The sequence below is a fragment of the Talpa occidentalis genome, unplaced genomic scaffold, assembly GCF_014898055.3.
Source record: "Talpa occidentalis isolate TD23 unplaced genomic scaffold, MPIMG_talOcc4v2.1 talOcc4.7, whole genome shotgun sequence".
Lineage (NCBI taxonomy): Eukaryota > Metazoa > Chordata > Mammalia > Eulipotyphla > Talpidae > Talpa > Talpa occidentalis.
The window spans coordinates 128,303,208-128,327,394 of NW_023605083.1; the positions used below are offsets into that span (position 1 = coordinate 128,303,208).

The window sequence follows — 24,187 nt, forward strand, 5'->3', positions numbered from 1 at the left end:
CCAGGTGAGAAAGGCGTCTGTCTACTGTAGCTTTGATAAAGCTAGCTCTGACATCCAAAAAACAGAACTTCCTCTTTAATCCTCCCAGAAATGAGAACTCCCCAATTCCCTCCTTCCCTTCAGTATTAAATGTCAGGTTTCTTGAAAATAATTGACCTGGATCATTTCTTACTAAATAAAACTCTGCATTTTCTTTGCATTGCAATGCAAAGGTAACCTTACCTCTGGCCAGTCAAATCACCAACAAATGCTCCAAGCGAGGAAAAAGTTTTTTTTTTTTTTTTTTGTAAAATGGAGGTGTGAGGATAAAGCGTCTACAGGCAGAACAGGGCAACAGGTGCTGTCCTGCAAACACTAACAGCTCAACAGACCTAAGGCAGCCAAAGGCTTTTCAGCTAACCAAACGCAACTCAGCGCTGATTCAGGGGCTTTTCGAGAACAAAAAAGTCCCTTCAGCTTGGCCTTGCCGTATTTCACGCAGCACTTGCTACCGAGTGCCTGCCTAACTTGTTTATCTGGGCTCAATCTTTGTCGCACCCAGCCTTCCAGCTCAGTGACCCGGGAGACCACGTTTCCTTAAATCAGATCCCCGCGGACTCCGGGCTGGGACTACATTACCCAGAGGCCCCCGCGCGCCTCGCAGGAAGGACGTCTGCGCACTAAGATACTCAGTTCCAAGTTTGGAGCTTTTAGCTGCCAGCCCTGGCCCATCATGTAGCTGCAGCACAGCCTTCCCTAACGTTGCAACTGGGGGAAAAATCACTTTCCAGTCTGTTTTGCAAGGTGTGCATTTCCATCTTGATTCCCTGAAAGTCCATCTGCTGCATCGGTCAAGAGAACTCCACTTGCATGAAGATTGCACGCCTGCAGCTTGCATCTTTGTTGCAAAACTAGCTACAGAAGAGAAGCAAGGCAAAGTCTTTTGTGCTCCCCTCCCCCATCAAAGGAAAGGGGAAAATGTCTCAGTCGAAAGGTAAGAGTCTGTTTGCATTACTTGCAAAAATGCAAAGGGTTGTGCATGCATTTACGAATGCATGGATGCAATTTTCGTCTGACGATTGCATTTTTAAGTTTGAGGTTTTCCACAGCTCACTTGCATTTCCTGTTTAGTATGTGTCTTTTTTTGCAGACACAGAGAGTTCCTGTAAGGCAGGGCTTGCAGTTCAGCTGTGCATTGACGTTATTTGCATTCTTCTGCTAGGATTACTGAGCTCTTTTTGCCTTTTGCACAGTCAGGAGAGATTGAGCAGGTTGGTAGCCTCGAAATGTGCAGTGCTTTATATAATTGTACAATTCTTTAGTATGCACACATATTATAACTAATTTTATGTGCAACAGGAATACAAACTTTTTAAAAGTCTGTAGGTGAAGATGAAAGGTAAAACTTGAGCTAAACTATTAGGAAATTAATGTAATTTTATATTTCTTTGGTATTGAACCGTTTCCGTGTCAGTATTTAGCTAAATTTCCATTGATAATGCCTGGAACATTAGACAACTTTTGATTTCTAAAGGAAGTAAAGGTGAAGTGTGAATAATAGCATATTACAAAAATGCAGACAAAAAGTCTTTCTCTTCCGAGATTTTGCACTTTGCACTAATTGCTTATTGGTTCACAGTATTTAGAACAGTAACGAGGACATAAATGTTTAATGTCTTCCTTTTGAAGAGATGCTTTGCGGGGGGAATATTGGGGGAAAAAACTGTACTTTTAAATATTGTACCAACTCGGGCAGGGGGGTTGCACTATTTCAATGACAATCATCGTAAAATCTTTTAAGTGTGCAATTGCATATATTTAGTTAGCTCTAATAGGTCAGAAGTTCAGGGTTATGGCTTTTTTTTTCTTTTTCTTAAAAACTTTTTTTTTTTTTTTTCCACATTTGTATTTGCAGACTTCACGTCCTGCTGGGGAGAGGATTAAAAATAATAAAATTCCTGACATGGTATCAGAGTTGAGGGGGTGGTGTGAGTTGCCTCTAGGACCCTAAGTGGCATGTTTCAGAACAAGCTCTTTACCATAGAGAAAGCATTGGCTGTCTGAGAATGTATGGGAGAATTAGAGGCACTAGGTGTTAGACTGCTTGGGTCACTCCGTGAGTAGATCGGGTGAAATGAAAATGTCTAGTGAGTGTTCTGTCACTTTTTTTTTTCCTTCTGGAATTGTTACACTACTTTTTAATTCTACCTGATGGAACTCATATATGTCAGCCCAAGAAGTCAGTGCTACGTATTGAAAGTAGGACTTTGCTTTACTGTTTGGAGAGAATGGAAAACTGAGAGGACTGAAGAACCTAGTAATTGGCATTATGGGTACAGATGTGTTCCTTTAATCCAGGGGGACCCTACAATCTCCTGATGGAGTAGAGAAATAACAATTTAGAAGGAACATTCCATGCTTTGATGTGTTGAAGAGACGTCTACTTACTTAGTGTTTGGTGTATGTTTCCTCATTCAAGTCAATATATATATATATATATCTATCTCAATATTATGATTTATATATGTATATGTGATCACGTATGCATACATCTAATAAAGATATATGCACACACATATGTAGAATATATCTGTGGGAATAAGATTTGGGGCCATATGAATAAATATTTAATATTGCCCTCTTCGTGGAACTTACCATGTGGTTGGTAAAAGCAACATGTGTGTGAATCACAATAACACAAATAAATGTATAGATAGTGAATTTAGAAATGGAATTGATCCCTTTGGGGGGAAGTGAGGTTGTTTGCATGAAGAAGGTAATGTTACAGTGATCTTATCTTTGGGCCTTAGGATCCAAACTAAATCACCTTCTTCTTCTTCTTTTTTTGGCTTCCTCCTAAAATAGCTCTTTTCCTAGGTTAGCAAGGTTTTGAGTTGGGAAGCTAAAGACATGTTAGCATGGCACTTATCCATTATGGATGTGCCCTTAACAGACCAGGCAATGGTGATTCTTCCAATCAATTTCGATTTAACCAAACAGTTTTCTTAATTGGTTCCCCTTTGGGAGGTGAGTGTGGTGTGAACACAGATTTCCTGTCCAAAAGGGAAATTATTGGTAGGAAGAAGTGGAGGATCATTTCAGAAATGGGCCAGGAACCCAAGCCTGGCCTTGAAATGTGGAATTGGATTAATTCAGTTTGTCTTCTCAAGTGGCCAAGACATTTTTTGCAGCACCAAGCTTCTTTGGAAAACTCTAACCAAATAAAATGGGAGGAAAAGTGAAAGGTGGATACAACCTCATAGTATTGAAGAATTTAACCACATGTTCAATTCAGGGACCTTTACGAACTTTCTAGATCACTATAATTCGGTTTTACAGACCTCTAATTTAAGGCACAGCCGAGGCAAAAGAATTACAGACTCCTCGGAGCTGGAAGGACTGGGTTACTCCTTTCCAGCCTCACCAGCAGTGAGATTCTGAGAAAGATTTCTTAAAAAGAAATTTTGTTTTGCACAGTTGTAACTTTAGGTGGTATACTTTTCAGCTTGTTTATATTAGCTGCCTGGGGTTGAGCTGACATTTTTCAAATATTAAAGTGGTAGAATGCCTTTTGAGGAAATCTGAAATGTAAGTTAACAGGAAGGGCACCCAGAAAGTGCAGGAATTCCTGCACTTTACAGGAAGACAGGCTACAGGAAAAATGTGTCATCTACATTACCCTGGAGAGAAAAACTATTGTTATCAGACATAATGATCTGAGGGAGGGAGGGAAAAAAAGGGAGGGAGGCAGGGAAGGAGTGCAGTCTGGCATCTCCCAGTTTACCTGAAAATATGCAGAAAGTTTGACTGTTCAGAAGCACTCTTTCTCACGTCCCTCCATTCATGATCTAAAAATATTCATTTATCTTAGTTTAATATAATGGCAGGTAAATGTGCATGAGAAATGTGCATAAGGCATAATTCAGAAACATGCAGACCACTGGGGAAAGAACTTGACCTCACTGTGGGTTCTTTGCTTCTGTAAACCTTTCCACCCTGGGAAATGAAATGTGTAAATTTCTCATTCTGTGTAAATTCCTTTGTTAGGTTGTACCAGACGGACTTGTCATGCTTAGCCTGTAATCTGAGCCAGTATGTTTTATAACCCCGTGCATCTCAGGACACAATCAGAATAAGTACCTGGATTCCTGAGCTGGTTTCCTATCAGTGGCATTCAGTGCCTGACCACCTGGTGCCTGTCAGCTGCAGGGGCTACCAGGGGTCTCTTGCTGGTGAATTTCTTGTTAGAGAAAATAGTGAGGCACATCCCTTGATTTTTCACAGGTTAGCACTATTGTTACCTACATTCCAGTATTTTAACATCTACAAGGTCAATAAGGAATATTTTTAAAACTTAAAAAAATGCCTCAATAATATTTGTTTCTTCTAGAATTATTTGAAAGTAAAGAGAAGGGAAATAGACAATAACAATCACAAGTTATAGCAGTATATTCTTTGACATATATTCATTGGGACTTTTTTCTGTTCTACTTAAATGTGCATGAATAGATCCAGTATGTATATAAAAACCAGCATCTATTTAGTTACCATTTGTTTTACTTATTACTCTGCTGTGAAATGTTTCCAAGTTAATACACTGTGTTCAAAATATCCAATTCTATTGTGTTTGTTGAAGTAGAATCTTAATGTTTATTAACTTTCAATATTATGACTATTATCAGGTTACCCTGACTCAAACATTTGTTGACTGTACTATGGCCTTCGACTAAATTCTAGGATGTAAAACTACAGGTCATGGTTACCCAGTTCGCCCACCTCCATTCTCTTCTCCACCTTTAAGAAATACCTTTATTATTATTATTATTATTGTAAAAATGATATATACTAAGTGAAAAAAAAATCAAACCAATGAGAAATCCACAATAAGAAAAGAAAAATCACACAAAGTCACACTACCCAGAGCTAATTACCATTAACTTTTTGGTAATTCTATGCATTTGTGAATATATACCTGGTCAGTATACCTGCTATTTTGCATTCTGTGCTGTTTTGCAACATGCTTTGTACTCCATCATATAGTCTGGACATGTTTCTGTATCAATATAGTTACCTTGTTATTTGAGACAGTTGCTAATTTTAATTTATAAGCATGTAGCCATTTGATCAATTTTATATTGGATTATCACAGTTTCTATTTTCTTTTACAGCTATAAATAATACAGCAAGGAATGCCTTGAACATATATCTTTGTACATTTGTCCAATTATCTCTTTAGGAAGAATTGCTAGAAGTGGAAGTCTTGGTCACAGGGCATACATGGATATATGGCCAAATTGCCCTCCTGAGAGCTGACACTAATTTTATTCCCATCAATAATGTCTGCAAATGCCCATTCTCTCCTTTTAAGCATCATGACAAATATTGCCAAATAAATTGCTTTCCCGAAAGGCATTGCCTACTTCCCTTCATCCCTGGGCATAAGAATTTAAAAAACCTTTGGCAGTTCGATAAAAGGTATTATACTATTTTACTCTCATTTGTATTTTTCAGTAACAAAGAAGTTTAATTTTCCACTTCTTCTGACATTTGTGTTTGATGTGTTTTAATTTCTTTTTTCCTCATAAACTGTACCTTTGAAATTTTAATTTGGGCATCAATTTATTTTCAAAGTTAGGCCAGAAAATTCCCAGACTGCAGAGCTTAGGTAATTGTGGCTTGAAAATTGGGTTGCAGGCATTTAAACAATCTAATTCCCTGGTGAGTTCTAGTTTTAATTTAACCAAAATGCCTTTTATAAACCTCACATATTTTATAAACTCATTTTTTATACAGTCTATAGCTACCTAGACTGGCATGAAAATAATAAGAAAAATGTAATGATCTGATTAAAATTCCATCCTGGGAGGTTACTCATTTCTGGACATTTCTTCATTTTCAGTTATCTTTGCGGGCATAAGTAGTTTTTCTTTAGTTTCATAAATAATACGTAGTATTATTACTGCAGGATAGTTTTGGGTTTGGTTTTGTTTAGTGTCATGTGCAAAGCCTGATCACCAAAGGTGGCTTACTAGAGTTTATTAATTTGGTAGCAGGGTTAAGGTTAAGACCAACTTTGTCTTTCTCAGAGTTACATAAGTCAGCCATAATAGTCTTCCTTGGTAAATGTGCCTATTTTTGCATCCTGATATTAAGTGATAGAATTTAGAGCGCTGAAAGGAGTTTTTTCGTCCAGTCATTACGTTTTTCACATGAGCAAATCGAGGTGTTGAAAGAAAATGGTTTGTCTGAAGACAGTCAGAGCAGAGCTTAAGTCTCCTGATTTTCTGTCCTAACATTCTTTTCACAGAACCACACACGAACACTGGGAACTACATGCATAGAAACATTTTTGTCTTTCAGACTATTTAGTATATTTCACATTTTTGGTTTTGTTTGTTTTTGTGGGGAGTAGGCAGGCAAAGGGGGGCAGATGACGGTAAAATCAGCAAAGCTTCTGTGCCCAAGAAATGGTGATACACGAAGCACAGTGGTGGGTTACTTACCAGTTCTCTGCCAAAGGATAGTTTGCAAATAATCTCATTTTAATTCTCAATGCCTACACTGTACAGCTGCAAGTTTTAACTACCGTAATTGTTATTTGCCTTTTATGGGTGATCTCTGAAAGCCCCTGCTGGTTAGCTAACATTTCTTATGTATCTTTGCATCACTCACTCTTTTAGCATCACGCCTGCAAGTGCTAGGTGCTCGATACATGTCTGGCAATGAAAATATGATTCATCATTGGGGATTCCTATCATTTCCCCCCCCCCCACCATGTTTCATAAAAGGTTTGTGGTAATTAAATTATAATGTCATTTTTTTCTTCCTGTATTCCTTGTTTGCATTAATATTCCCATTGACTATGAAAGTTGCAAAAATAGCATTAAAAAGCAAGTGATGATGGCTGGAAGAGGTGTCATTTCTCCTACCTAGGCCCTAGAAACAGCTAAGCTTGCATGATCTTTGGTTAACTTTCTCTTTAAAAATAGGTGGAACTAAGATGAATTTTCTAGAGTCCAGTGGAATGGGATTGAAGTGAATTCCTCTAGCCTGTGCTGGTGTCAGGGACTGATGTGTAAGTTACCTCTGTTGTGGAGCCTCTGAATGGTTGTCAGAGATAACCTGAAAGTTTTTCAGTTGCCTGTCTTGAAACAGAATGGAGCTCTGCACGGATAACCCCCAAGTAAAAGGGCTCCCCAATTCTTCCATGAGCTTTGCCAATGTTCCCATACTCCTGGGACTCTATCCTCTCTCCCCAGTCTTTCTTCACTGAGCTGGTCCACAATTTGGTTCATCATTCCCCCTCTTTCTACATTTAGAGGCTACTCAGATTATCACCTACACACATGAAGTTCATCACACATCTTTGCAATTTTCTCAACCAAGTTCTGCAATTGAAGCATTCATAGACACATGCTACCTCTTGTCATCTGTTATATTTTCTAGCCTGTATGTCCCTTCTTCAGTGGATTGGGGTTCAGCCTTTTTATTTCTTTATTTTTTTTAACAAACCATTAGCTCAGATTTAGAAGTTGATCCCAATTCACAACCCACACACCCAATGCTGTAATCAACATCATCATCTTTCATATACCATGCTTTTGAATGCCACAGAAACCCATGGGGAGGAGATATCATTACTTTTAATTTACAAATGAAGAAACTGAGGCCATGGCTGGAGAAGCCACTAAGTGGCAAGCTGGCCTGTCTGAGCCCATGACCCAGGCTGGACATCAGGTATCAGCAACTGTAATGGGTGGGCCAAATCCAGCCCCACCTGTTTTTAAGGGCAGTCAGTGACCTAAATGGTTTGCACATTTTTAAAAGATTGAGGAAAAAATCCAAAGAATAACATTTCATAGCTTGTGAAAATTCTGTAAAATTCAAAGTCAGTGTCTACAAATAAAGTTTTATTGGCACACAGCTAATCGCATTCATTTTTATTTTGTCCCTGGCTGCCTTGCCCTCCACAATGGCAGAGTTGAAAAGTCCTGGTCCTCTCTGGTGGTGTGGGCGTTAATGACACGGCGCTGTCAAACTATCTCCAGCCACTGTAACATGAGTTTGATCTTCTGCCAGCGAGCTGACCCACATGGTGCAGCAGACCTCTCCTGTCTGGTCCACTGCTCCCCTCAGCAGTATTTCAGTAGATCTGCCTGTTCTGCTCCTCACTGTCTCTGGTGAATCCTCTCACCCACCACACATCTCTGGCCTGCACCCCAGTTCTTGTATGCATAAATAAATAAATCTTTTTAAAAAGTCCTATGGGAGACTATTTCCCAAAGCCAAAATTTTACTTATTTCAAAATAAGTTTGTTGACCTTGTCCCTTATGACTTTATGCAAACAATAAGGGAGTCCTTTCTTTCTTCTTCTTCCTTTTTTTTGTAAAGTTGGGAGTCTGCTTATTTGCATCAAAGAACTGGGGTGTAGGCAAGAGATATGTGGGGGTGGGAGTGAGAGGATTCACCAGAGACCGTGGGGAGCAGAACCGGCAGATCTACTGAAATACACTGCTGAGGGGAGCAGTGGACCAGACAGGAGAGGTCTGCTGCACCATGTGGGTCAGCTCCCTGGCTGGGAATCAAACTCAGGCTGTCCTGGTGATAGCATTAAGACTTAACCCGTAGGCCACCAAGGAGGCCCAAGGGAGTCCTTTCTTGACAGGGCCTCCATATTACATTCCTTATTGACTTTCACTAGAACTTGTTAACCTGGACAACTGCTCACCCGCTCGTCAGCCAGTGACCCCTCGGGTCCAGCCTACAGGAAATGTCTGAGTGCTGTTCCTCCTAGTTATGGGATTTGTAAGCTGTGGCTCATTTCCGCTGAATTAAGCCCCCGGTGTCCTTTAGCCCGTCCTGCGGTCCTTTCCTTCAGCTGCCACTTTTCCTGTTTGCTTGATATTTCTTTTCCTTTTTCCCCTCCCATTAAGAAGCTGTTCATTAATTCTTCCTCTAGCACCTTCATTCTTCTTTTCTTGAGCCTACATTTTGTTTGCAAAGCAAATAAACTAAAAACAGCTCTTAGGCTGCAACCCTTCCCTCTCTTTGTTGATTACAACCATGGCCCAGCTCAGCATTTCCCTTATTTCTTTTGTGTGAAGATGGAAGCCCCCTCTACAGTCAGACAACCTCCATCTTAACCCAGAGAGGTGTTTGGTTATCAACTCCTACAAAGGTTAGAGCCATTTGATCAAATTAACTCCCCCACCCCTGGGTGTATGGTTTTCCTTTGGGCATGGTTGTTTCGTTTTTGCTCACAAAGTCACTTCAGTGATGGGTATTGAGGGGGAAGGTCATGGTAAAGTTTCAGAAAATGCAGGGAGAGAAGAGGTGGGGATGGAAGCTATGTGAAGTCAGTAGTGTTGGTAGGATGCAGGTGTGCCCAGCATGTCCAGAACGAGGTAGGTTGAAGCCACATCCAAGGAAGTGCTAATTCCTTCCATCTTAGATGCAAAACACTGTTGAGGAGTCCTTCAATATTCCTGATGCTGTGCTGAGCAATGGTGTGAATTATGTCCGCTCTCCTTCTCCTTGCAAGTGTTGTCCTGGTGAAGTGAAACACCTTTTGTACATTGGCAAAATGAGGCCAGTGAGACAAAAAGGGCTTGCCTTAGATGTCCAGGTCGATAGCAGCAAGAATTCTGTCTGACCCTAGAACCCGAGTTCCTGACTATTCCATATAATTAATGCATTCATGAAATCTATTACCCCAAAGACAGGATTGGAGATAGAAAATATGAATGGATTATTTGGGAATTTGGGCATCCTTGCAGGGAAGGCTAGTAAGAGGGCCTGAGCTGGTCCACCTATGTATAGGTTCCTTGGGACATGTTCCTTTAAGTCTTGTCACCATACGAGGTGGACTCTGACTCATTCTGATTGGTAAGGTCGATTTCCAGGTAGAAACTGCCAGTTGGTAGAAGGAAGCTGTTACATTTGGTTTACTGATAGATACTGGTCTGTGCAGACAGGAAGTTTATGTTCAACAACAGCAATGAGTATAGATTTCATTAGCTGACGAGGCTGTAATTGAGGAGACCCAAACTTTGTGTGTCTTTACACACCTAAGTCCAAATGTTTTTAAAAAAGAATGAGGACATAGCAGTTTGGCACCATATCTAGCTAGGGGAAGACTTCAATCCCTGCTTTGGTTAGTGACTTCCTCTCTTCCTGGTTATTTCTATGTAACTGTACCAACTGCAGATTCCTTGAAATGGTGAATGAACCCACGTCTTCCCTGGTTTTTTTCCCTATGTGGAAGAAACTAGTCACCTCTTTGTGGTCAGAGGTAAGGGGCTTGGACATGGATTTCCTTTTAGATCAATAAATTCTCTCTTGGGTTTCAACCAGTGCAGAGCAGTGGTGTCTATGCTCAGTTATTTCCCATGGTGCCAAGCTGAAGCCATGGGAATAGATGGTCTGGAGGTCGAGTGACAAGTTATTTATTCTTTTCCACTAATTTCCCTCCTCCAGTCACATAGGGAAGGATGATAGTTGAGGCTAGTGTCTGGAGAACCAGTGGGAGCAGAATGGTAGAGAGCTTGGGAATTATTTTATAGTGGATGGGCAGAGGTAACCTTTCTGTGATAGCTGAAAACAAGCATAGTCTCTCCATTTTTGGTCTTACTTCCTGAGTCCACACTCTTTTGCTATTTGAAGGAAATAACCTCAAAGACTCTGAGCAAACTGAAAGAGAAAACTTGGATAAGGGGTTTGTTCAGATCAATTCAACAAATACGTTTTTGATTGATTGTTATTGTTTAAGATCCTGTGCTAGGTAGAATTGGAGAGAAATACATTCTCATCTACTCTTGCACTTAACCATCTCTGAGCCCTGGCGAATCTACTTAATCTCTAGCTTCAGGTTCATCTCTTGCTGAAAGGGGAGATGAACATACATTCACCAGGTTGTTATGAAAATTAAGCAAGAAGATATTGTGTGCATGTGTGTGTGTGCATGTCTGTGTGTGTGCATGTATGTGTGTATGGGTGTGTGTGCATGTGTGTATAGTTGTGTGTGTCTACCCACATGCTTTGGGTAGTGCTTACCATACACTTATTCAGTAAATATTTATTGACTGCACTTCTGTCTAGGTTTGAGACATTGTCCTGTAGTCAGCTCGCCATAAGCATACCTTTACTTCACTTTCGTTTCCTCCAGCCCTTCAGGAGCTTATCTGGTAAAGATAAGGAAAGGCCAGAAATGTGTAGAATACAAGGTGGAATCCTTTATATGCTCACAAGAGATTCTAGCAGTTGGGAGATCCTATGAATGAGAGAGATCAGGGAAGTTTTTGCAAGTATCAACATGACTTTCAGTGTTGATGAGGAAATCGTGTTCTAGATCCAGTGTAGGTATGTAGAAGGAATCTTGACTTCAAACATCTAGGGGCAGCAATAGAATGTTAATGCTGGTTGAACAATTCCTTAGAAGAACAAAAGAAAGAAAATGCCCCAGCCAAGTATCTGGAGTCAGACACCTTACCCGTGTTTTGTAAGGACTCCTTTCTTTTACCAAGCTAGAGAGTATAGCTACTGCTTACGGTCACCCGAGGCTAGTAAATGGGAAAAATTATATCTCATACCTTTAGGTGTTTTCTGCATTGTGGAAACTCCAGGAAAGTTAGAGGTTAATAGTTAAACAGCTATATCATATCAACCAGGTTTATAGGCACACTGTGATTATAGACGCAAGCTGTTAGCTCAATAATCAACATCTCCGAGGTCAGAGAATATTTTCCAGAGTATTGGCCACAGCTGCAATTTTCATTTTTTATAACCTGCCAGCCTGCCTTTTCCATTTCTTAGTGCTTTTTTCCTTTTCTAGAATCATCTGAAGTCAGCTAAAGAGGAAGAAAACTGTTTAATATGCTTCTGAATTCTTGCTTCACTTACCACAAGAGTGGAACTCCAGAAGGCTCTTTGTTTCAAACTTACTTTCTAAAGCATTGATATTGGATACTGGCAAGGGAGTTTATATATATTTTTGTGTGTGCATGTTTTTATTTCAGAAAAATTCTATTTGAAAGATAAATACATTGAAGACCATTAATTAATAGATTAAATTAATTTCTTTCATTGTCTTGGTTTCAAAAACATGGTGACCTACAGCTCACAATAGGTTGTTTCTTTGTGTAACCAGTACTTAGTCACCTTTTTTCTCCTCAGTGACTTCATTCAACTCAAGGCCAGTGGAGTGGGGAGGGAGGGTGGACTGAATCACCCCTGGCCCCGTCAGAAGGGCTAAGCCACAGGTCAGTTGTGGTCCCTCCTTGCCATGCAATTAGAGAGAGCACCAATCCAGCCAGGTAGCTAGAACCTGCCAGCTCCACCCATTCATGCCAGTGGCTTGCCAGGTCTTCTTGCTTGCAACTTTGTTTATGAGTGAGCTTTTATTTTTATGGATAAAGTAGGAAAACATGCAGATTTAATTTTGAAATTGATGAGATTGAGTCATTTTGATACATTAGGGTTCTAATGACTTTTTGCATCCAGATTTCACTTTTTCCCCCTAATATAATGTATCTAAGGATAATGCTTACAGCTGGTCAAGTTGGTGGGGTCGGGGTGGGGAGTCCTATGTATCTTGGTTGCATTTAACCAGCAATTAAATAATCTGCCTTGGGCAGTGCTGGGTGAATATGAAGATGAATAAAATTCAATCTCTACTCTCAAGAAGCTCAGTCTAGTAGGATGGATTAGCTTGCTAAGGCTGCCATGACAAAGTACCACAAGTTGGGTGACTTACAACAGAAATTTACTGTCTCCCAGTTCTGGAAGCCAGAAGCCTGAGATCAGGATGGCTGCAGAATCGATTCCTCCCGAACCACTCCTCATTCCCCAGTGAGGGAGAATGTGTTCCGGGCTGTTCTCCTAAGCTTCTGGTTTGTGGTCGTCTTTGATATTGGCTTGTAGATGCATTGCCCAGCTCTCTGCCTTCGTGATCATATGACAGTCTCCCTCTGTGTGTATGTGCCTGTGGACAAATTGCCCCTTTTTGCTACACCGTCGTTTTGGATTGTACGACTTCAGCATCTCCAATGAATATGCAATGACCTTAGTCCCCAGCCAGGTCCCATTTTAAGGTACTGGGGGTTAAGTCTACAACATGGGAGTGTGGAGGGGGGTGGTCACAGTTTAGCCCTTCATGTGGGAAGACAAGCACATCAGCAGGCTCGTGCTGATGTTTTGGTGCGTACCTAGCACCTACGTTTTGGTACAAGGTGCAGCTAGGGTACTGTAGGAGCAGGAAGGACATGGAGCAGATTTTCCATGATCCAGCAGAACGGGTAAAGGAGGAGTCAGAGTCCTCAGTGGCTTTTGCAGGTCTTTTATTTAGATTTACCAGGCATATGGCAGGCAGGGGTGCTGGGGGGCCGGGAGGCTGGCCGTCCTCCCAGCCCCCAGCAAATCTTCACTCTATCTGGGCTCTCCGGCCTTCTCTTTCTCTCTCTCTTGGCTTCTGTTCATTCTTGGCTTTTGCTGGTGTCCCTGTGATGCCGCCCTTATAAACTCAGTCTCTCAGCCCAGGTGTGCCCACTGCAGGTGCCCGCCATCAGGCATGCATTCAGGACCACAGGGTTCCCTCATCTATCCTAATGGCGGGAGGGCAGAAAAGCCTGATACTTTTTACCTTACCCTGCAGGTACCACTCCAGGGGACGAGATTGACAACATAGGGACACCGGGAAAATCTGTCTATAGTGGGAAGATGTTAACTCGGTAGAATGGAACTTTAGCTGTAGTTGTTCTCAGGAAAATAAGCCAGTAAAATAAAACACTGGCCATCTGGTCCTTAAGCTGTTTACCTGCTCACTCTTCTAACTCCCTCTCTTGTGAATGACAAACTGAATTCGTCTAGACTGCGGGGTATTGTTAGAACACACACACATGCACAGACACACATGCACAGACACACATGCACAGACACACACGCCATTGCTGCATGGATCCCCAAAACTTAATTAGTGTTTAGTGGCAATGAGCTTGCAAAATTCTCCCAGGGCTTATCACGGGCAGCTTTGGTGCAGAGATACAGAGGTGGAGCTTGAGCGTGCAGGTTGGGGGGAGGGGACATCCTTCCCCGTGTAACAAATGGTTTTAGTCCTAATGGAATAAAGCTTAAGAGTTCCGAATGGGAGTGAGTAAGAACCAAGGATCTGTAGCCAGGCAAAACTTATTTTTAGAAAAGGCCTGTAAGCCTTAAAAAAAAAAAAAAAAGAGTAGCTACTCAAGTGTTAGCAAGCTCTTACAATATTGATGATTAAGAAAAGATCTTTTCAGCTGTGTGCATACTTATTAGAGTTAATAGGCAGCTTTATCTTCTTTATATGGTCTGAGTTTGGTGAGCACAAAATGATGTATAAAAAAACCAGGTTGAGCTTGAGTAAGTGGGGACAAGGAAGGATGAAACTGTCAGGACATGTTGTACGAGGTAGTTGGGTGGAAGGTCAAAGGATAGGAACTTTCCTAGTTTAGAACAGACCTCCATCATCTGTCACATTGTCTGGCCAGGGTGTGGATGGCGGCCTGCTTCAAGTGCAGGGACCCAGGCAGGCAACCAAGAAAAGGTTGCTGGAAGGTAAGATATCTCAGTGCTGGGTGGTGGTCCTGGGACAGGTGACTCAGGTCACAGGGCAGGTGGGCAGCAGAAGAGAGATGAAAAGAGAGAAGTCATAAGCAGGGAGGTAAGTTGGAAAACAGCGCTCAGAGAGTGAAAGTGGTCGCGAAACCAGGGCGTAGGATCCAGGCACGAATGGTAGTTTTATTCCATATTAGCCATGCGTACAAGGAATATCCACCTCACCTGTTTCTTTCAGCTTCAGAAGAGTTTTGGTTCACCTGGCAATTGTGGGGTGATGCACTCATCGGAAGCCTGGCGAGCTTGGGTGTTGAAGGATAGGCAAGAAAAGAGCAACAGAAACTTGTTTGGGGCTTGTTTGAAACGAGCCCAGACTTATCTCCATGCTGAGAACCTGCACAGGGCTAAGTGAGCCCCACAGAGGCAGAGGAAAACAGGAAATAGTGAATCAGCTGGATTGTCAGGCCACTGGGTTTAAGACTCAAACCAACTACTGGTTTCCTCGCTCAGGTTAGGAGGTGAACAATGTCTCTGGTGAAAAACCGTCTTGCCGTCTAGCTCCAAGGTGAAGCTGGAAAAAGGCACCGGAGAACTGGAGGAAAGCTCCTGGGCTGTTGTGTTGTAAAGTGGTTGTAAAGTGTAAAGTGTTGTGTTGTTGTGTTGCAAGGGGGTGTGGAGATGAGTCTCCACCCAGGCAAGGGCAGTATCAAGAACCTGTACAATTTCTGTTCCTTTTGATCGGCATATCCATTGACGAGCATCCATCCTGTTACAGCAAGTGATTTTCCTGCACCTACTGTGTGCCAGGCTTTGTGATGAGCACTGGTGAGCTCTGTATGAAAACCTGAGAGTAGGGAAAATGATCCCCATTTTATGAAGGAGAAAATTGGAACTCAAGTTAATATCTTGCCCAAGCTCATACAGCTGGTGGTTGCAGAGCTGGAGGTTGATTCTCGCTCGTTTAAATGCCAAAGTTCATGTTTTTCACTATGTAATTGCCATGTTAAAATAGTGAGAAATAGGAGCTAGAAGGAATTATGCTCAGTGGAATAAGTCAGAAGGAAAAAGAAAAATATCGGATGGTTTCACTTATAGGAGGAATATAGGAGAACCAAATAAGACATCAAGGGAGAAAAATAACAACAGTACAAAACACAACAAAACAAAAACAGACAATTATAAACCAGAGACATCCTGCAGGGGAAGAAGAGGGAGAGGGATTAGGGTTAGGGAGGGAGAAGCACAAGGAACTGAGGTGACGGTGCACAGGTGCATTGGGGAAGGAAACTCTATGGGGACTACACCTGAGGGGGTGGGGGGAAGCAAATATTGTTTAAAAATGAACAATGATGTAAAAAATATATAAATTTAAAGAAATAATGAAAAATAAAAACACCCTTACTGCATATAAGGGAATAATTTAGCAGACACCTACCTGGTAAGATAGGTTATAAAGAGGGCGTGATATCATTGGTTTGGGAATAATGAGGATAAATATATAGAGTGATTACACATATGTGTGCTTGTATGTGTTTTTGTTTTGCCTTAAGTAAAATATTAGGCAGGATTTTATCGAGTCCAGTTGCAGGAGATACACCCTAGCCTGGTGGGAACTGTGTCCAAGTATCCCCCACTTTCTGAAAGTTCTTGTTATGTTCTTAGCTTTTACAAAGGACTTGTTATTATTATTATTTTTACCTTAGTACCTGTTTTCACTAACTGCAAGAAGTCCAATGAGGATTTTTCACTTTTTTTTTTAAGATTTATTTATTTATGCACACAAGAGCCGGGGTACAGGCCAGAGATACAGGAGGTGAGAGGATTCACCAGAGACAGAGTGGGGAACAGAACAGGCAGACTGACTAAAATACACTGCTGAGGGGAGCAGCGGGCGTGACAGGAGAGGTCTGCTGTGCCATGTGGGTAGCTCCCTGGCCAGCCGGGGATCGAACTCGTGCTGCAGAGGCTGCAAATTGCTTCATAGTGCGGTGCTTAACCCCTTGCATCACCACGGAGGCCCGGATTTTTCATTTTTAAGCCAAAAGACCAAATGTGAAAGGTGCATCAATGTTGATTTTGCAACAGCCATTCTAGAGACAGGGGTGAGAGTGGCCTCGCCTATCCCATTGCTGCTTTTACTATATGTTGGTTGTTGTTTTAGGTTTTATATATTATTTGGTATTATTTGCTAGTTTCTCTTTGGCATCTAGGAACACTCAAGAGCTTTTCCATGTAAGTTAATGGTAATTATTTCTTCCCTTTAAGCCATTTTGACTTACCAAAGAGTGCTGTACTTTTGCATAGTGGGGAGGGGGGCTGTGATACATTTTCTCACCCCCTCTTTTTCACTCTCCCTTTGCAGGCACCTTCATGCTGCTTATCTCAGAGACTCTTTTCTGCTTTCCCCTGCAGATTATGCTTTTGCTCACTCATCAATATGCATGTGGTTTAAAAGACCTGCTAGTCCTGCATCTCTGTGACTTCACTATCCACCATTGTTTGGATAGTTAGAGTCTGGTCTAAGTTCAATTTCTCTCTCTCTCAAAAGAAATAAAAAGCATCTGATGAGACGTGTCTGCCAGATTGGCTGCATCTGAGTCAGGTGTTTGTTCTTGCATCCTTGACCGTCAACCACGTGGCCCACTGCCTACGCAGAGGTGCTGTAGAAACAGGTCATCTGAGAAGAGGACACACAGGAGACAGACATGGCTTGGCTTTCTAAACAGACTGGAAGGAAATACATGAAAAAATGAGAACAGTGTATATGACTGCTGAGATGTGTACTCGAATGAGATTTGACAATATTATGATCTGTGGCATTTTCTATCATTTAAAAATTTTCATGCTCTTCATAAATGTCTTGGTTTTAAGGAAGGAGATGCACCATCTCAGATCCTCTTATATTCTGAGTGAATAGAAGAGGGTCAGACTATATACCCTGGCCCTTTTTCTGGGGCCGTTTGCCTTTATAAGGAGGCCACCAGAACAGGGAAAAAGAGCGATAATGTCATCTGGTGAACAAATTGAGTCAATGTCCTTGACCAACACAGAGATGGCACTCTGGTGCTCTCCCCAGTGGGTAAGTGAAAAGGGTGAGGTGAACTCTTTCACGATGTGACAGTTGCCCAAGTGTATGTAGTGTAAAGTCTGGGCAATACAGACTTAGCAAGACATTAAGATAAGAGTTTAGAATCGTGGAATATTATATGGAGCAGGGACCTTAAAAATCACCTAGTCTCAGCACCTCCTTTTATAGATGAGGCAATGATGACCAACAGGAATCAAATAACTGGAAAAACCAGGTGGTGGTGAGCTGGGTCTGGAGGTCAGACCTCCTGGCGCTCACACCTGAGCATCCCAAGAGCATCTTGATACTGAGCTTTTGATTTCCAGGGAGTTTTCCTATTCTTCCTACAAAGACAGAAACTAACTTTTAAGACTTCAAAATACAAAACACACCAGAGCACTAGCATGGTGGAAATTGGGCCCTGCTTATGCACTTGGCCATCAGGTGACTGACTGGGTCTCATATGCATCATCCACCCATTCATTCATTCCTTGAACTTTGGCTAGATGCTCCTCTATGGGGTTCACGTCTGGACATCAGGCGAGTGCGGAGAGCTGGTTCGTACTTGCAAGGAGCTCACATTCTAATGGGACACGAACAGTGTAGCAACATTTTTGATTTAACAATAGTTCATAGGAAAATGATTAACTACTTGGACCTTGGAAAATGAGTGGGGAAGTCAGAATCAGGGTTAAGGAGTCCAGGCAGACTCAGCTGCGGTCTGCAGGGCAGTGTGAAATGGTACAAAATGTCCAGGCAGTCCTCAACCTCTGGGTGGGCGGCAAGTCAGGTATCATTTAGCAGAGATGTGAAGTGAGGTGGGAGAAATACACAGGGGCCGAATATGGAAGACCTTGCAATTCAGAAGCCACTCATTCCCTGATGCAGAGACGTGGCATGAAGTATTACCAACAGAGGGTTTCTTCCAGCCGCTAGATTCATATAATTTTGTATTTTAGACTCAGCTATGCATCTATATCCCTTAGCAACAGGTCTTGTTAATATTCTGAGCTCAGTGTGAAATGGAGAGCCAAATTGGCATTGGTGAGCTTTCCTTTGGCAAGTCTACAACTAAGTTTATCAGTTAGGAAAAAATACCTATCAGTCTTTGAAGGGAAGAGCCTTTCCGTGGCTTGATTAACACTAAACATAGTTTCTTTAACTACCACTTGATGACTCAACTCATTATGACATTTTGTTGGCATCTCCCCAACTTGCACTTGCCTCTATTCCATAGGGCGTGCCTCGAGGTCTGATGATATGGTTTTCATTCATATGGGCATGCTTCCCACCCTGCTGGGTAGCTAACTAACTTGACATTCCTGCCTGCCAAGACCCAGGAACTGCTGTGCTCTGCCTCCTTGCTTCCTCCATGAGGTCAAGTGAACGCGACTCTCTTGAGTGTCTGCCATCTGGATGTTTTACACAATAGACACCCCAGCCTCTGAGTTCTAACTGTCCAGACCTGATCTCTGAAAGAGGAGAATGTTCCCTGGGTCCAGAGTCTAACAAAAGTGTTGGAGGGAGTGCCTCGGTATTAGTGAAATGCAAAAGCAAGGCTCTGGGGTCACTTCTAAATTTCATAAGCAGTTCTTCTTATTTTTGTGTTATTGTTTGACTTTTATTTTCTTTAACCCTTTGTACTCCGCTGTCCCCTCTCAGGGGACATTGGTAGCCAATGTCCAGAATGGTTCGGAGTGCAAATTAAATTTCATTTATTTATGCATACAGAAACTGAGTGTAGGCCTGGGGTGTGGGGGGCAGTGAGAGGATTCACAGAGACAGTGGGGAGCAGAACGGTGAATCGACTGAAATACACTGCTGAGGGGAGCAGGGGGCGAGATAGGAGAGGCCTGCTGCGCCATGTGGGTCAGCTCCCTGGCTGGAATCATATACAGGCCATACACAGAAGTGATAGTGCTGAGACTTAGCCCCCAGACCACCAGGGAGATGCTTTTCAACTTTTGAAAACTTAATATTGCCAAAGTCTATATCCATAGACTTGCGTCGTTCTTCACCTCAAACTTAGGAACAGATCAAAGGAAAAACATTAACCAGTTGTCTATATTCTTAACTACACTTGTGAACTTCTCTACCTCATCTAAGGTCCTCGTAACTCATTGGTCACTGTTGCCTATCATTTTAAAGAAAGGCTAATTTGATGTGGAACTACATGAAGACTAAAACACGTGGAGCATACAGGCAGAGGGCACAGCTCAGGAGCATGACATTAAGAAGGTGAACATATCAGATGCAGAGTGACAAATATTTTGTGTTTCCTCCAATCCACCTGGGCTTAAGAAAGTCATCCAGACATTTATTACTTTGGTAGACATTTGGGGAAAACTAGCTCTTTATGCCATACTCCAAAAGTAACCTAAATTTACGTATAACTGGACTCTTTACTTGTTTTCCAAAGTGCATTTCTCCATTTTCACTCTGCTAAGAATAAAAGGTAAATAATGGAGACTGAGGAAGAACTTTGCTCTTTGTGTAAGAGTTGTAAATACGAGGACACCTAGCCAAGAAAGTGATAAAGACTTCAAAAGTGGACAGAGTCAGCTTGATGTGTCGGTTTAGAGCTGATGTTCCTAAAAGTTAAAAAAAGAATAAGAAAACAGCTAGAATATATTCCAATCATTTGGAATTGATTTAAAAGAAAAAAATAGATGCGCTGCTAGCAGTGTTAGGTTGTTAGACTGCAAACAACACTTTAAAATAAGTGAACAGCTGTCTTACTTCTCTGTCCTCTCCAGAGATCTAGCTCTGGAAAGATAACAAGTTTGCAAATTAACAGATCTCATGTAAATTCCGTCTTTTTCCCTGGAGCTTCAGCCACCCCAACCTCACCCCCTCTGAGAGCATAGCCCTTTGGTTCTCTTGCTTCAAAGAACATTTGTCTTCTTTTCTCACTGTTGGATGTCCTAGGCATCGGTTTTACAATGAGAACTGATGAGAAAATGCTCTCATTTGTTTGTTTGTTTTATAATAGGGGCTCTACAGTAACTATTCAGCATATGTTTACAGAAATGAATGGAGCAAGCTTTTGCTCTGGTTAATTCTAATTGAAAAAAATTTTGAGAAAAATTTTCCCTCTTGTTTACTGTTTTATTCTCAGAACCAGGCTGAGTGCTTGGCACATAGTAGGTGCTCAATAAATATCTTTGGAATCAATTATTTGTAGCAAGTATATAGGGTCAGCCATATGCAGACTTGTAAAATGGACTAAATGGTCTTTGGTGAATTCATTCTCTCTTCTTTAGTTTTTCTTCTCACTTCTCAAATGAGAACTTCTTGTCCACCCGCAGAATCTTCACGCACTTATTTATAGATGTATATATTTTTATTGTGGCAACATATACATAACATAAAAATCATCGCTGAAATAAATTCAAAGTACCCAGTTGAGTGGTTTTTAGTTTATTTACAAGTTCACAGAACCATCCCACAATCTGATTCCAGGACATTTTCATCCCCACAGAAGGAACACTGTCACCCCCACTATTTGTCACCCCTCTGACCCCCAGCCTCCCAAACCCTAGCTCTTGGCAATGAAAATCTACTTTTTATCTCTGTGGATTTTCCTGCTCTGGATACTTCCTGTGAATTGAATTACACAGTATATGGTATTTGTATCTTTTTTTCCCTCCTAGCATAATGTCTTCAAGGTTGATCCATGTTATAGCAAGTCCCGATACTCATTCTTCTTCTTTAATAGCTGAATTGTATTCTATTGCATGAACAGATCCCATTTTTTTCTTCTTTGTATTTCTCATCAAATGTGGTGTCTAGAGAACCACTTAAAAAGTAGTGGATAAATGACATATAAGTGTAGCTAATAGAACTTAATTAAATCTTATCCAAGGGAATTTGCATTCTTCAAGTAGAGAACATTTTAAAACAAAGTAATACCTCTCTCTTTTTCTTTTTTTCCTGGGTAGAATAACTGGGTGTAGGCTAGAGGTGCAGGGGGTGAGAGGATTCACCAGAGACAGAGTGGGGAGCAGAACAGGTGGATCTACTGAAATCCACCGCTGAGGGGAGCAGCAGGGAGACAGGAGAGGTTTGCTGTGCCATGTGGGTCAGCAACCTGGCCGGGGATCAAACTTAGGCCTTTGTGGTGATAGTGCTGAGACTTAACCCTTAACCCCCAGGCCACCAGGAAGGCCCCTCTTTTCTTCTTTTTTAAAAACTAATATATTTCTCATGGTGAAAGAGATGGGGAAACATTTCCAAGAGGACGGGGGACTTTTCAGCACCCCTGAGTTCCACTTTCAGGATGATCTCACCTGTAAAGTCAGGTCACCTGGTAGCTGTGGGGCTGGGGACCATGTTGCTTAACAGATGTTCCCAAAAGTTGGATCCTGCTTAGTTGTTAGTAAAGGTGGGCCTGCATCCCCTGGGCCTGCTGTTTTCTGCTTGCTGTTTTTTTTTTTTTTTTTTTTTTTTTTTTCAAATATTAAATTTTATTTTTATATTCCCCCATACAATTGCAAACGCCCCATTCTGACCCCAATCCTTCCCCTCCCGCCCCCCACCCCCCAAAAAGTGTCTCTGGTTCATAGTTTTTGTTGATTTTGATTTTCACTTTCTTATATTCATTTTCCTGGTCCCTTATTTAAGTTTTCTAGATTCCTGCTATGAGTGAGACCATCCGGTATTTTTCTTTTTCTTTTTGGCTTATTTCGCTGAGCATGATCCCTTCCAGTGCCATCCATGTTGCTGCAAATTGCATGTGTTTGAACCAGGCCCTCTGCTAAGCTCCTTTACATGCTCTATCTCAATTTGACCATCGCCAAAACTGTATGGGCTAGGTATGATTTTTATCTACATTTTATAAATGAGGAGTCTGTAAATGAGGAGATGTGGGAAGACTAAATACTTACAGCTGAAGTTTCACTCCTAGTAAATTACGGGAGTAAAACCCACGCTCATTCCAACATGTCTTTCGCCAGAGCTCATAACCACTCTATGCTGGGCGGGTCTTGGCAAACTATGGCCACGCCTGTGTTTTTGTACAGCCCATGAGCTAAAGCGTTTTGTACATTTTCAAATGGTTTGAAAAATCAAGAAATAGTTCATGGCTTGTGAACATTAGATGGAGCTCAAGTTTCTGTGTCTATAAATAAAGTTTTATTGGAACACACCAACAGTCACTTGGTTACATTTATCACTGCTTCTGCATTATCATTAGCAGAGTTGCAGGTCCTCCCTGGTGGCCTAGTGGTTAAGTTTCAGCACCATCACTGCTAAGGTCTGAGTTTGATCCCCGGCCAGGGAGCTGACCCACATGGCGCAGCAGACCTCTCTTGTCTTGCCTGCTGCTCCCCTCAGCAGTGTATTTCAATCTGCCTGTTCTGTTCCCCCCTCTGTCTCTGGTGAATCCTCTCAACCCCTGCACCTCTGGTCTATACCCAAGACAAGGTCGCTAGCTCTGAACTTCCATCTCTCTAGTCCCCTATCTTTTTAGTGATTTATCTGTTCTGATGATAACAACATTAGCACTTTTTAGATGTCTGTGATCCTCAAGCTCTCAATGGGATGGTCAAGAAGACTGAGAGATAATGCATGTAAAGTAGGTTTATTACTTCCATTTTAGTGATGTGAGAATTGAAGTTTGGGGGAGGTCAAATGACATCTCCAGGACATATCAGCTAGTACCTTGTGGTGCCAGAATTTGAACCCTACTATTTTCCATCCCAGAGCCAGCACTTCTCTTAACTGATGTCATCTTTACCTTGTATAGACCTAAATTTACCCCATCCTCCACCCCACTTCCCTGTATTCCCTCTTTTTTCCAACTCCGCCCCTTCTAATGGTCTTTTTGTGTTAAGCTTGCATCTTGGGCCAGCTCTTTTTGTGGCCCTACCCGTCAACCCTACCCCATACAAGTGTCCTCTCCTCTTGGGTGGGACAGTGGCCCTCTCTGGCTCTTTCTCATCACCACCATTCTTTCCTACATCCCCCTGTCTGACACCTGCTTTCTGCACATGCTTTAAGGCTGATCTTATGACTCACTTGACTTTATTTTATCATTTCCTTTCTCTTTAGAGAACTTCTTCTAGCCATTCTTTTAAGGTTGGTCATTCGGCGATAAGCTATCATAGTTTCCTTTTATTTGAAATGTCTTGATTTCTCCTTTATCTCCAGTGGGTAGTTTCTCTGCATATATAATCCTGTGTTGATTGAGTTCTTTCAGTCAGCACTTGAAAAATATTGTGCTATTTCTTTTTATCCTCTGTTGTTTCTGATCAGAAATCTATTGTCATTTCAACTTGTTATTTCCTTTGTGAACTTTCTTGAACTTAGAGTCGCAGCATCAGAGACTGGTGATGGAAGGCACCATGGAGGTTATGTAGTTGCATCTTCTTGGCCAAGTGACTTCAGTAGGGTTTTCCAACCTGTCTGTGGCAGTGCTCAATACTGCCTTCTGTATATCCTAGGAATATCCTCTGAACCATATACCCCTTCTTGTGTTATTCACCATTCAGAGGACGAGAGTCAGAACTAAAGAGAGAATGATGACTAAGGACCAGTTTCATGCACTTGCCCTTGAG

At 41.7% G+C, this 24,187-nt stretch overlaps 1 protein-coding gene across 2 annotated transcripts in view; it reads left to right on the forward strand.

Moving 5' to 3' along the window:
* The first annotated feature begins 658 nt into the window (after positions 1–658).
* The window catches only part of MAP2K6 (mitogen-activated protein kinase kinase 6), a 117,246-nt gene continuing 93,717 nt past the window's right edge, over positions 659–24,187 (forward strand). The window contains exon 1 of one of the 2 annotated variants that reach the window (XM_054689658.1): positions 659–973. In XM_054689658.1, the coding sequence (XP_054545633.1) occupies positions 958–973 (16 nt within the window). In that variant the 5' untranslated portion in view covers positions 659–957. The remainder of the gene's footprint in view (positions 974–24,187) is intronic. The other variant, XM_054689659.1, reaches the window with a different exon arrangement.